Source organism: Carassius auratus, chromosome 8, assembly GCF_003368295.1.
Source record: "Carassius auratus strain Wakin chromosome 8, ASM336829v1, whole genome shotgun sequence".
NCBI lineage: Eukaryota > Metazoa > Chordata > Actinopteri > Cypriniformes > Cyprinidae > Carassius > Carassius auratus.
In genome coordinates, this window is record NC_039250.1 from 7598894 (window position 1) to 7612717 (window position 13824).

Sequence of the window (13824 nt, forward strand, 5' to 3'; positions counted from 1 at the left end):
GAACATCATCATGAGCATGTTTGCGTGATTACTTATGTTAATGTTTATCTCTCAGCAGAGATATCTCATGCCTGGAACAGTCTAACTCAAACCAAAGCTGCCGTGAGTATTTTGTAAACATGTTTCAGGTTCTGGCCTACTTATGACGCCAAACAGATATCTTTTACATACATAATAGATCTGAAGAAGCCCAATTATAAGATATCAGAAAGTAAGATTCAGAGGTATACTCTGTAGGTTTAGTATTTTTACCATTATCAGTGCAGAGATGTGTTGACTCAATGGCTAATTGTGGTCTTGTCTCAGTTGCGACACATTGAGAATCGTCTGGAGGCAGCGCCAGGCACTGGAGTGCTTCTGGACTCGGTGCTTGACACAAAGAAAGCATCTGTGAGTGGCAGTCGGAAAATAAGCCTCAGAGGTGAGACAGACACATCCATCCTGTATGTAACACATACAGAGGCAATCAATTAGAGACTATTGTACATCTTTAAGCTAGGTGTTTTTAGGTCACCTTATACTTATAGTGTAGCAGGTCGCTATGAAACATACAGTGGAACTTTTTAAATGAAATATCTTTTTAACTTGTCAAAGCAGGTTTTTTATTATTATTATGTAATATGTGGTCAGAATTGAATTTTTGGATGTTTTTAAAAGTTACTTTTTTAATGTTCAGTCTTTAAAAATGTTTTTTTATTTATTACTAGAATTAGATTTTCTTTTTCTTAATGAAATTTCATGAATACTTAGTATGAACTCTTTTCTGGCTGCATTAGTCAAGTCAAGATATGACTGAAAGTATAGGTGAGTCATATTTTATAGTCATATATTGCAATGAGTCATATTTTAATTTAGTAACAGCTCTGTGAGTTTTGAGTGATTCATCAAAAAACTGACTCATGAGAGTCATTCGTCATATTTGAATTTGACAACACTAGTTGCTTTGCTTGTTTTTGAGCCAGTCAAGGTGACGTGACAGTTAATGTTTCTAATTCTTCTACACATATGCAATGTGGAATAGAAAATATTACACACACATATGTATGTGTGTGTGTTTGTGTGTGTAAATATATGTATATATACATATGTACACAAAATTAGGAACAGTACAACATTCTTCATAGTTCTGCCTCTTCCATTTCTTACATGTTTTCTATGTATTTACTACAGATGGGCGTCATGTGGAGGAAAGTGGATCCAAGTCCAGAACACGGAGTCGACGCAGTCCAGACAAAAGTTCCCGTAGTCCCTTCAGGAATAGCACTCTGGACAGTAACGCCAGGAAACTCAGTGCAGTAGAGTTCAGAGAACCACTCGTTTCATACAGGTTAAAGCTGCAAACAAATTAAGAAGTTAAAGCTGTGTTTATTTGCAAACAGAAACTGCAATAATAACGATTAAAGTTTTTTTCTTGGAAATCCTCTAATGTTCTTCATTTTAAACTGACTTTTTTATTTTATTATAGGGAAGCATCTCCGCTGCCAGTGTCCCAGACTCACTCTGAACCAGAAGTCCATTCGTTACCGACAGAGGTGGGTGTCCCTCAGGCTGACTTTGCTCTAAGCCAGCTGGTCTATCAGCGTGACACCCGTGACATGCAGACTGCAGACCTGGACAGCCCATGCTCCTCAGCTGTAGACAGCACATCTGTACACTACCTCAATGACCTGTCTGCTCTGAACGCCATTCGCCAACCTGACCAAGCCCCGCTAGGGTCAAAGGTCAACCCCAGAACACATTTACAAGCTGAGACATCCCAGACTTCCCTGACATCCATCACCGGTTCAGTCACAGCTTCCTTACGGCTGGAGAACCTGCGGCGTCGACAACCAGATGAAAAGCTGGAAAAGCTGAAAGAGAGAATCCGCAGACAGAGGGAACATTTGGAGGAGACGGAAGAAAGAAACAAGCTGCTGGGATACTTGGAGCAACCTGTGGGTATTGGAGCGGCAGCACATGGTACCACAGTACCTACTGCTAAAGTTCGGAAAGTGGCCCCAGCCCCTCCAGCGCCCATCTACAAAGGTAGGTTGACTACAGAGAGGAAAATGACTCCATTGTATTTTGCTGGTAAACAAAAGGTAGCAGATTCAAACCCCAAAAAGGCTTTCAGCACTGAGCTTGAGCGATGCACTTAACCTTAGGTTGTTCCGTCCCAGTAAAAGCAGTAGAAGTCAAATGAGAGGAAGCTCACTTCTGTGTTTTCTCATTTTCTAGGCTTCAACACCAGTGAGACTAAGATTCGCACATCTGATGGGAAAGTGTGGGCAGAGGAGGACTTCCAGAACTTAAGCAGGGAAATCTACAAAGACCTGACAAAACAGCTTACAGGTATACATAGTTTTCCAGAATGTTATAATATGTAGTATGATATATAAAACAATTATAGATTATTGTAATATCTTTATGTAAACATTACAAGAATTACAGCAATACAAAAACATCGTAGCCACAGTATTTAGCCTGTGCTATAAGAAACAACACGTTCACACAACATGAGTGGTGTAATTAAAGTCACTGATGCTATCTACAAATATGTTTTACATTTGAGTCATCCCCTTGATTTCAGCCTAATCGCAGCGTAGTGAATTAGGCATTTATTATTTATATGGAATTAAAATGTTTATCTATTGATGTGTTGAAGCTCAAATGTGTTTTACTGCCCTCTGAGTCAGGAAGCATGAGTAATGAACAGGAATTAGAACAAAAACACTGTTTTACCTGCCACTCAAAGTAGATGAAACGACTTCTATAATTCAAGTGTTTTTGCCGAGTTGCAGCATGGTCAAAAAGTATGCTTAATCCAACCCGCTCTCGGGTGATGACTTACATGCTCCTAATTGGCTCAGAGTTTCCAGGCGTACTGCCACAGCCGTAGTTACCAATTTTCATGTCAGCCCAGACTGTTCTTTGGAGTTTTCTTCAAAGTTATTTGTGAGGATTGCATCAGTTTGCTTAACCATTCCTTAAAATAGCATTAAGGAACAAGCTTATTTATAATATGCATAACAGTGTTGCTTAATTCCCTGTTGGCCTACTATATATTTGCATTGCTGTCATTAAAGATGCCTTATGATACACATTTGTAGCAGTACATTTTAGTTGTTTCATAATTATATAAGGATTATTGCTTGACAGAAAAATCTAATTTTGTTTTAGATGTTCATTTTCCATATTCTCTCTGTTCCATATTATTAATTGACATAAACAGATTAAAATTGGTAGTCTGAACATATTTACAAGAATGAATCAATCTTCCGACTTAATGTGCTCATACCAACTAGATGTCAAATTAGTTAAATGATGGGCTTTAGGACACTTAATACATCTATTTAATACAATCTATTAAATTTTTTTATTGTGAATATTCACTGAGTCATTGTAATTTTACCTGTTTTACCAGACAATTTGATGAATATGGATTAGTTATGGATTTGTAAATATGGGCGGTTGTGTGTTCATTATGCATGGTTAAGAGTGAAGTGTAATGAGCAGCAGTTTTTTTTTTTTTTGTATTAACTATTTAGCAAGCCTTTAAATATTACTATTTAGGTTTAACTTATTTTTTATTTCAGGTTTAGTTTTATATATTTCCTGTTATTAACTGTAGTACTTCAACTTAAACATTTTCAGTTAGTTGCCAAAGTAACATTTCAAATTTTTCGTCTATAGTTTTTAATAGTTACAGTTAATGATAATAATCCTGATCCACAACCAATTTAATCTTCTCTCTCTGTCCTTCACAGCAGAGAGCACAAAACCAAAGCAGAGGCCTGCAGAGCGAGAAAAGGTGAAAGAGAAGAAACCGTCCAAACCTGTTAGGAAAGTACACAGATCTTCCTCTGCACCAGACTCAAATACTAAACCAGGTCTGAGTTCTCTTTGTCATTTGTCATCCTGTCTTTTTCACACAGTGTGTGTTTCTTATGCAAACAGCTGTAGCTTATTTAAGCAAATGATATTGAATTCAACATCTGAATGTAAATATAAAAGTGCTTAATTGTAGTTTTGCATATGAAGATCACAATCTGAACTGAAAATGTGAAAATGCTCTGCTGAACACACACACACACATGCTGGCAACCCTGTGTGAGCCTCTCTTGACCTGTCAGCATTACTGTGCCCTGTTTTCTGCAAGACATTCTTGAAAACAGACGTGTGTTAATGTCCCTCTGCAAGCACAAGCAAAGTCTCTTATCCCAACAGAAATTTCTAGAATGTGTAGCATGCAGATTAACAGGATAACTGCAGCAACAGTGATGCAGGAATGCTTGCTGTGTCCCAGCTCAAGCCACTGTGGTCTTGCTGACAGCTGGAGAGGTGTCAGTCTAGTCATGACAGGATGGAAAAGTGAAATCGGACGCCTAACTTCAGAAATAGTACTTGGGTCTTCTCACGCTGTCTCTTAGTTTAACTCAATCAAGAAACTTAATATCATACGTTTGTATGTGATTGAATATGCTTCTAGCTGCACAAACTATATTTTATTTGATGCATTCCAAATGTTTTGGAGTGCAATGCAAAAGACAGTTCAAGTGCATACTGAATTCTCAACATTGCTGCATACAGACGTTAGCATGAATTTGCACCTTCTGTCAAGCCAGAGCATTTTTAGGTGAATCTTGCTAAACAAGTGGAACAGTTAAACTAATATGTTAATAAAAACTTATTAAAAAATCTGGTTTTAATGGTACAGACATTTGAAGGTAACTTTATCAAAACTATTTTACCCCATTAAAAAAATACATATACATAGAGAGAGAGAGATTCCGTCAACATAAAAGTAAATAAATTTTAGAGGGTGAAAAATTTATTCAAATTTGATCTTGTTTTTAGATTTTTTTTTTTTATAATATGCACTGATTAATCATGCACAGTAAGACCAGAATCATTTATTAAATAGTCAATTTTGCATTCCCGCTATCATTAAATGCTAGCGGGTGGTTTTCTCTGGAGAAAGCTCATTTTACCAGGAGGGTTGGTTTAATTAAACATCTGTGTGAGTGTGATTTGGTGCAGCTATTCTGTCTCTTTATTATTAGTTACTTTTGTCATACTTTCCTCTCTGCCTTAATCACACTTGTTCAAAAAAAGTACAAATTAATTGTGGACCAACTGTAGTCTCAAGGTATCTGTGTCTCCATAGCGATCAGCACGTCATCGTGGCGAGATGGGCAGAAGCTAGTGAAGATGATGCTGGGGCCACCACCACGGTTACACAGAGAGCCTCGGGTGAAGTCCTCGGAGACACAGATGAGAACAGGTGAGAGGATGATATATTTGCCAAGCTTCGGCTCCATTGCCATGCTGACCGTTAAAGTTCAACCGAACCACAAACAAAACTTTAAATATCTATTTTCATATAGCCTTAAATGGCTCAATCTATTTGTTTATTGTCCAACCAAATGATGTCTTTGAGGTGGTTTGAATTAGTTTATTGCCAACTGTTATTAAAGACTACATTTGTTGCAAAGCACTAGTGTTCCAGAAGCTAGTAGCCAAAGTGTCAGGTCTATTAATAAATAAAGATTCAGACAGTCTCCCGGCATTGGTACCTTTGCTGCCCAGTGACCATAATGAATAGGGTTCGACTGGGTGTTTCTGACTCACTGCACAAGTCGACCTGATTCCTTCCACAGTCCTGCTGTCCTCCACACACACAGGGCTGGACCCAGACTTTATACAGCCACTCTGATACTGATTTATTGGACTGCAGAGACGGAAATGCTCAATGCTGTATTGATTTAAACATTATATGCAAGCAACTGCTGAAGGGGAGGTTTTTCAAGTTCAGACTTAAATACAAGGCCTGTGACTTAAAAGCGTTGTGTTTTGTTTGTTGACTCATTTATGTGTTTTTCAATGCTTGATTTAAACAGAAAGGTTTTTTTTTTTTTTGAAATTTGTTTGTCATTTTGCTCCTAAACCGGCAGTGCATAGCCTAGATTTATGTTTTTTCTTTGAATGGAAATATTATACAATATTACAGTTAGTTGATCTAAAGCGGTGATTGTGTACAGCTGTCAACTATGTTGGTGTGCGAATGAGTGATCTAAAGTTATATATTTATTGTGGGAATTCATATAATATCTTTCATGTTCTTGGCATATTAAAATATTTGTAAAATATCTCAAATAATATAAATTTGCTTTCCTGTTTGTTTCTCTGTCTTTTTCTGCAGGACCTGCTCCCCGTTCCAGCTCGGATCCTCGTCTTGAGCGTAGCCGGCGTTCAAGGCCCACCAGTGCAGAAAGACCTCGCCATCACGTTCTTCCAGAAGAGCCAGCAGGACCTTCCAGATTAACAGGGGGTGATCGAAGAAAATCTCCCAGCACAGACCTTCTCTCAGCAGACATCCGTTGCATCCTAGATGACCTGCAGTTAGAGGAGGACAGCAGCAGGAGGGCTGAAGCGCCCCACTCGAAAGTCCGTGCCTCAACCAGAGTTTCTCGTAGTGCCAGCCCTGCCAAGACTACCAAGAGAGCAGATCCTCCTGAGCATCCCATGGCAAAGAAACGGCACTATGATGCAGAAGCGGTGCGACTGTATATTGCTCAAAAACAAGAAGAAAGGAAAAAACGGCAAGCAGAGGAGAGGAGGGCTCAGCGAGAGGAAGAAGAGAATAAGAATAAACGGCTACAGGAGCTTTACAGGAGACAACGAGCAGGGGCCACCAAGGGCCCAGTCGCACCTGAAGGTCCAATAAAGAAGCGGCTCCAGGAAACCTACACCAAACTTCTGCTGGAACAGACTCAGCTCAGAGAAGAGATCAGTGGTGGTGCCATAACAAACATAGTTCAGCAGGTAAACCAAAAAGACGGTTTTAAGGTACACTAGCTTTCAAAAGTCTGCCATCAGTCTTTTTTTTATTATTAAATTGGTTGTGAAAAAAAGGAACAGTAAAGACATTTATGATATTACAAAAGGTTTCTGTTTCAAATAAAGGCTGTTCTTTTGAACTTTTCATCAAAAAATGTATCACCGTTTCTACAAATATATGAAGCAGCACAAATGTTTTCAACTTTAGTAATAATAATTGTGTCTTATAGGATCATGTGACACTGGAAACTGTAAAACTGAAAATTCAGCTTTGCCATCACAGGAATAAATAAAAATACTAAACTAGTCATTTAAATGACAATATTACTATTTTAGCTATATTTGTATTGTGATTAATACATGCAGCCTTGGTGAGCATAAGGGACTTCTTTAAAAAAAAAAAAAAAAAAACGTATATAACTACATTATATACTGAATATCTTGATCATATTAACTATTGGACACCCTGGTTTCTAGACAAAATCCATAATGATCGACCACTGTTTTAAGTGTTTTTGTTGTTACACTGCAGCCGAGACCAGTATACCAGCCATCTGGAGAGTCTGATAAAGAAAACAAAAGACATGATCGACCTCAAAGTGCCACCTCCAGCAGTGATCTGTCCCTTACGGGGCAGTGCCAGCCTCCTTTCTCCAGGTAAAACACAAACAGTCCCATTCCATTACATCATCTGTATCATAAGTGTAATGTTTGAATTTCCAGCCAAAAACACCTGCTTCTGTTAGCTGTTGTTTCCACAAAAGAGCTTCCTTTTTACTGTTAGTTATCTGATCTATCACTGAAAAGTTAAACAAAATATATCTTCTTTTTCTAAATGGGAAGTCATTTGTATTCCCTTAACACAGATATTTCAAGTAGCTCTGTAAGAACAGATTAATCCGTCAGCTCAGTGCTTAGCGAGAAGTGTTTGTTTCTAGCCTGTTTCAGTTTCCATGGCCACCTTTAAGTGCATGTAGTTGGCGGCGTCTTCTGCGTATTGAGTTTGTGAAAACTGGTGTTCCTGAAAATGGGTTAAAACTGACTTCTGAATCTCCCTAATGAATTACTTTGGTGAGATTACATAATGCATGCCATATGTGACTCAATTTAAAATATTTACTATACTTTTTATATGGTAAGTAATTGTTTTGTTGTCTAGCGGTCTTTTTTTGTTTGTCATTGTTGTACTTTAATAATCTGTTGTCTTTTATTGTTTCTGTAGGAATGGTTTGGGTTTTGCAGGGTCAACCTGGCTTCAGTCTGACCAGCGTAGTCCTGTTCTGGGGGTCAGCAGCTCCCTAGCACCTCCTTCTGGCCATATCTTCTCTCAGCTGTTAGAACTCGATCCAGAACCTTCACTACCTAACAGAGAGTCCCGAACTGCACATGCAGCGTTTCCCTCAACCACAAGTCACAAAATGAGCCGTATTGAGGCTCTTAAAGCCACAGCTGCATCTCTCTCAAGCCGTATTGAGAGCGAGGCACGTAAACTAGCCGGTGCCGGAATAAACTACGGTTGTGCCAGGGATACAGGCACGGGTCTTTTAATCCCTAACGATGACCGCTGGGCTAAACCTGTTAGTCCGCCAGTCAGAGAGAATCCGACAGATTCCGATGACCTGGTTGAGAGGATTGAAAAACTGCTTGCTGCGGGTCAGAGCACCTATGATCAGGCCCTTCCAGGTGTAGGCAACCTGCACAGCTTTAGGGAGAGGATGGAGACTGGGAACAAACAAACACTTGCACCTTCTGGCCTCTACTCTAGAAACACACACAAGACCCCTTCTCCTCCAAAGCCCATTGTTCAGGAAGTTGAGCTGGACTCCAGCGGAGGTTCTATCAGTGAGGGTCCTCTGCTGAGTGAGGGCAGTATATCTGACCAAGACCTGCAAGAGGTGCCCAAATCAAGACTGGGAACCAAAGGATACAGTGCACATCTGAATGGAGAGAGTTTGAACCCAATTTCACGCTTTCAGAAAGAGGCAGAGAAGCACCTGCCCTTTAATGTATCAAGCATGGTACGAGGAGGAAGCAATGGACCATGGGAAGAACTGGCCAAGGGGAGCCCACACAGTGTTATCAATATATTTACAAAAAACATGAACTACAGCAAAGGTGAGAACTTCAAAAACGTATTCGGCCTGTGTTATTTAACTTTGTGTACTATAGCAGGACCAAACAAAGATTTTTCTAGACAAAACTATAATATTTAAATGTTTAAGTATAATATTAGACAATTTAAAAAATCTAATAATATATAAAAACATACAAATGCTTTTGAACTGAAGTTTTTAATTAAATATATTTGTTTTTGTAGCATTTGAAGAAAGGGGCGGTAAGAGTTCTCCAGCTCTCCGCTCGGCTCTGTCTGGCGCCAGCTCATTGGATGGAATGGTCTACGAGGACGACTTTGTTTCCTCTCGCGCCAGTAGCCAATCAGCATCCAAGAGAAGTCTCAATGGGCTCAGGTTAAACAAAATAGTTTTAATGCTCAGAGCACTACCTTAAATATTCAAATTATTTTTATAACTTAAAAAAAGGCTGAAGTAAACACAAAGGGTCTAGCATTCAGCCTGAAGAGGGCAGTGTTGCTCTATAATCATACCATCCTTCAGCTTTCCTGTACGTGCTCTATGGACTCTGATGCCTTCTCTCCACAGTAATGGCCACGGTCGGTTCAGTCCTCCAGATGAGGTGCTAAGTGTCAGATCTGCATACAGTAACAGAGCTGGGGAGAGATCTCAACATTCACCAGCTCGTACACCCCTCTCCTCTCCACACTCAGCCAGCTCAAGCAGCAAGAGAGGTCAGATATGTTATAGAGGGCCACATCATGTGATCTTGTGTGAAATCCATTTCTGTGCTCCGTGTTCATTGCTATAGGGATATATCACAAGTAATGGTACTTAAACACCAGTATATTTGTAGAATCACCAATACTGACTGAATTTCACATATGTTGGTTTTAAATACTGTCGTTGATTACAATTCCTAATTCCATCTGTGTACATTCCTACAGCATCAGAAAGGAGCTTGCTGGAGGGACAAAGAAACACATCCTCTGCAGTCTCTGATCTCCCTGCTGAGGGTTTTCGGAAGAGCGGCTCAGAGAAAGCATCCAGTCGCAGCTCTCACAGGAGCGTGGACACAGACAGCACACTGGGGGGTGTCTCAGTCCACTCCATCCATAGGTAAGGCCTTGTAAACACATTAACTCACACTGATAAAATGTAAACCTTGAAGCAATGGTGCATCTAATAAAAGCATCTGAACAGCCTCTTGCGTGTATCTTCATAAAATTTTTATTGTTGGCATAGTTGAAGTTTTAAAAAGAAAAAAGCTTTGATTTTGATTTACTAATACAGTCATCTTTCATTGCCATTCTGTTAGTCACCGGACATGAACTTTGACATTTCGAGCACAGAACGGAAATATCTTTAAACACACTATCCATCCTGTTCCTGTTTATCCTAATTATTAGAACCCTGAGGAGCCAATGTCAATATTAGTTCTGCTATATGTCAGGTAGAGGGTATAAGTGTTCAGACTGCTGTAGCCCTTCAGAAAGCAAGATGGGAGGCAACATGCACGTACACACTGACTCTTTTGTTCAGTAGGTTAGCTGTGCTGCAGGTCAGGCTCATTGCCAATGAGATATTTCCCCCTAGTGTGACATTCGAGCCTCCCTGTGGCATTTGTTGAAGCCTGTGAGTCAGATTCCCCTCGTGCCTACCTGCGTTTTCAGCTGTATCTTCCAGAGATGTGGTCTCTGGATAGGTTTATACAGCAGCACAGAGTTCTAACTGGGTTAACATAAGTTTAAGGGATAGTCCCATCTTCAGCGCACTTCTTGGGCATTATTTCCAGCTACAGTAGCACAAACACCTTATTGTTAAGAGGTACTGGACTATTGGAAGTTTTGGTGGTCCCATTAGAGTGGTGTTCACCATTCAGCTCAGCCTGTTAGCTTGTACCATTTTTATTTTTTTAAATCTTATTATTATTTTTAGCTCAAAAAGTTTACCTTTTAGATTTATTTTTAATTAGAAAATCTTGTTAAATCATCTGTTAAGTTGGTTTGTTTATTAAGAAAAATATAACACAATAATTGATCAATACAAAATCAAATAAATACAGCTATTAAAATGTATTGCTTTTTTAAATAATGTTGTCATTCTCAACAAAATTAATAAAATGATATTTTTTTCTTCAAAACTAGCTTACAGACCCCAACAACTACTACTAATATTGTTCATATTTATTCTTATTGTTATTAATTATTTTTAATTCCCTGTTTTGATTCATTAGTCATTTTGGCTCTGAGGGAAAGAAATCTCCCCGAAACGCTCGTTCAACTCCTGCCGCTGGTTCTCCAGCCAGCTCTGGTTCTTCCCGGTTGTCTCCAGATGACAGTATCCCAAGCAGAGGGTCTGCCCAGGGGTCGGATTCCCCTCACGCAGCTCTGCCCAGTTCCTCCTCCTCAGCTGCCAGGGCTAAATCCAACCCCTCGGCCCATACTCAAAGCCCAGGAAGAACAGAGCACAGGACTGCAGGTAAGCTGACTGTCTAGATTTTTGTCTAAGTTCTAAGCAACTGTAATTCTTAAGAAGTCTGCTGTTAGGAAAAAAGAGTTTCAGTTCAGGAATGGAATCGGTTTACTTGCTCTTCTATGTGTCCTCAGGTTCAGCGGAGCTCCAGTTTGCTCCTGGGGTCCTCCAGCAGCGCCTGTCTGCTGAGCTCAGTTACCTGGATGCAGTGGAGGAGTCCGTGCGACAGCTCGGTGATGTGGAGCGAGTGAGAGGCGTGTCTCTCGCTCAGCAGGAAACTGTCTCACTCGCTCAGATTCTCAAGGTGAAGTTATGCACCTGCTAAAGTGATTATCTGACCTTCTGTGGTCATGTGGCAATGTATTTGAGGGTGACCTTTAACCTGTGTTTCTTGCAGTCTCAGCAACAGAGGCATGAGCGTGAACTGTACTTGCTAAGGATGAAGGCAGAGCAAGAAGCCCTCGAAACACAACGGCAACTGGAAGAAAGCAGACAGAAAGCTGCACAGGTATTTGCATTTATAATTTGTTAATAGTATAGGATCTTTGTTGAGGAGATTTCATGTCAGTTTGTTTAATTTGAAATATATTCTTTCTGGTATTCTGGAATGTATATACTTTTTAACAGGACTGAATGAGTTTACATGTATAAATAGATCTACAACAGGGGTGGCCAACTTTGGTCATGGAGAGCCTGCAGAGTTTTGCTCAAACCCTAATCAAACACACCTGAACAAGCTAATCAGTGTTTAAGGGTTAAAAAAAGTTACAAAGTAGGTTGTTTTTTGTCAAGGTTGGAGCAGAACTCTCCAGAACCGACAATAACCACACCTGATCTACGAAGAAAGGATGATGAAACCAAAACTGATTCAGACCAAGTTAAAAACGGCAGCTTTAGTTAAATGATTGGCATGTTTTAAATAAACGGATGCTTGTGTTGGATTCAAGGCCCATGCAGAGCTGCAAGAGGGTTTGCTCCAGTCTCAACAGCAGGCTTTAGGAGGTTTGCATGAGGCCACAAACAAAATGATAAACCAGCAGGCTGAGGCTGCACGCCACACAGCTGAAACGGCACAACACATTAAAGAGGTGAGCTTTTTTCCCCTATATATTTCTGGATTGAGTAACTGAAAATTTTATTTCTAAATATAATAACCAGTAATTATGATTTTTAAGAAGCATAAACTGGACAGAACAGACAAGAAGGGTTATTATTAAATAAGATAAACATATTAAAAACTATTTTGTTAATTGAAAAAGCCAAAATAAAATACAGTTATAAAATGAACAACTTTTTAGCCAATTAGACATTGTTAACTGGAAATAAAAGCAGAACTAAAACCTAAACAGTAAAAGAAAATGCACTAAAAAAAAGGATAATAAACAAAAAAGTTGAACAAAAAGTGCCACTTAAAATGAATTAAATAGTTATAAATGCTCTAATAGTATGTAAATAGTACTAGAATTATACTAGATATAAGTTTCATTAAGAGTCTTTTTACAGTATTTGGACTAATTTCTGTAATTAAATCTTGACTCAATGAAAATAATTGATGAAATGCCTAAAGATTCTCAGTCCTACTAAATATCTAATACACAAACTCTTGGGTGTTTAATTGTATGCTAGAAAACCAAATGTTTAGAAACAAGATTACATGCTTATCTTCTCAGAGTGTAAAGTGTCCTCCCTGAAGGTACTGTGGCTTTTTCTTTAAAGTCAGCTTGAAGGATTAAAAGTGTATTTAAATGTTTCTCTCCCTCTCCCTATAGATGACTGAGCTGGCTCGTTCACAGATTGCTGGAGCGCTAAGTGTTCCTGGCCCCTCCATTATGCCCCTGTATGATCAACAGAAACCCCACAAACGCAGTCTGAAACCGCAGCAGCCATACTCCAACACTGACAGGTGACTCACTCACTTCAGACATTCTGATTCTTCTTACTCTACAGCTTCACTTAAGCATAAAAGCCAGATAATGTTCTGCATTAAAGGAATAATTCATCAGGAAATGAAAATCTATCATTATTTCATGTTGTTCCAAGCCTTGGAGTTAGAGTATGCAAAAGTGCAGATGAATAATGAGAGCCACTGCAGGGGATTTGGAACAACATGGATATGAGTAAATCATAAAGATATTTTCATTGTTGGATCAACTGTCTTTTTAACCATGTTTTCACTTTCAATTTTCTAATGTGAAAGATTTTTTCAAATTTGTCATGTTAGTGATCGTGGTCTATACATCAGTAATGATGCTGTTTTGGATCTTCTCCAGTAGCTGGAAGAGTGAGCTGTCTCCTGAGAGACGTAAGAGTCCATCCGAGGTCGAGACTCCACCAGACAGCCTCTCAGAGTCCATCCCTTCCAGGAGACCCACCATCAGGTAACACCATCTACTTTTCACTTTAGCCAATTTGTCTTTCACAGCACAAATGAATGGTTTTATAGAACATAGTGTGTAAA

General features: G+C 39.3%; 2 protein-coding genes across 12 annotated transcripts in view; both read left to right on the forward strand.

Moving 5' to 3' along the window:
- LOC113107158 (tight junction protein ZO-2-like) overlaps window positions 1–13824 on the forward strand; it is a 296039-nt gene that overhangs the window by 86530 nt on the left and 195685 nt on the right. The gene's annotated exons all lie outside the window — the stretch shown is intronic.
- Window positions 1–13824, forward strand: part of LOC113107156 (centrosome-associated protein 350-like) — a 33978-nt gene that overhangs the window by 4424 nt on the left and 15730 nt on the right. For 7 of the 11 annotated variants that reach the window (XM_026269448.1, XM_026269447.1, XM_026269454.1 and 4 more), the window contains 19 exons: window positions 56–102; window positions 307–421; window positions 1171–1327; window positions 1466–2025; window positions 2218–2331; window positions 3747–3869; window positions 5147–5263; window positions 6182–6804; window positions 7352–7476; window positions 8042–8934; window positions 9137–9287; window positions 9480–9625; window positions 9839–10010; window positions 11128–11372; window positions 11501–11670; window positions 11764–11874; window positions 12314–12454; window positions 13136–13269; window positions 13637–13744. In XM_026269448.1, coding sequence (XP_026125233.1) covers window positions 56–102; window positions 307–421; window positions 1171–1327; window positions 1466–2025; window positions 2218–2331; window positions 3747–3869; window positions 5147–5263; window positions 6182–6804; window positions 7352–7476; window positions 8042–8934; window positions 9137–9287; window positions 9480–9625; window positions 9839–10010; window positions 11128–11372; window positions 11501–11670; window positions 11764–11874; window positions 12314–12454; window positions 13136–13269; window positions 13637–13744 — 4252 coding nt within the window. The remainder of the gene's footprint in view (window positions 1–55; window positions 103–306; window positions 422–1170; window positions 1328–1465; window positions 2026–2217; window positions 2332–3746; window positions 3870–5146; window positions 5264–6181; window positions 6805–7351; window positions 7477–8041; window positions 8935–9136; window positions 9288–9479; window positions 9626–9838; window positions 10011–11127; window positions 11373–11500; window positions 11671–11763; window positions 11875–12313; window positions 12455–13135; window positions 13270–13636; window positions 13745–13824) is intronic. The other 4 variants (XM_026269450.1, XM_026269449.1, XM_026269458.1 and 1 more) reach the window with 2 other exon arrangements.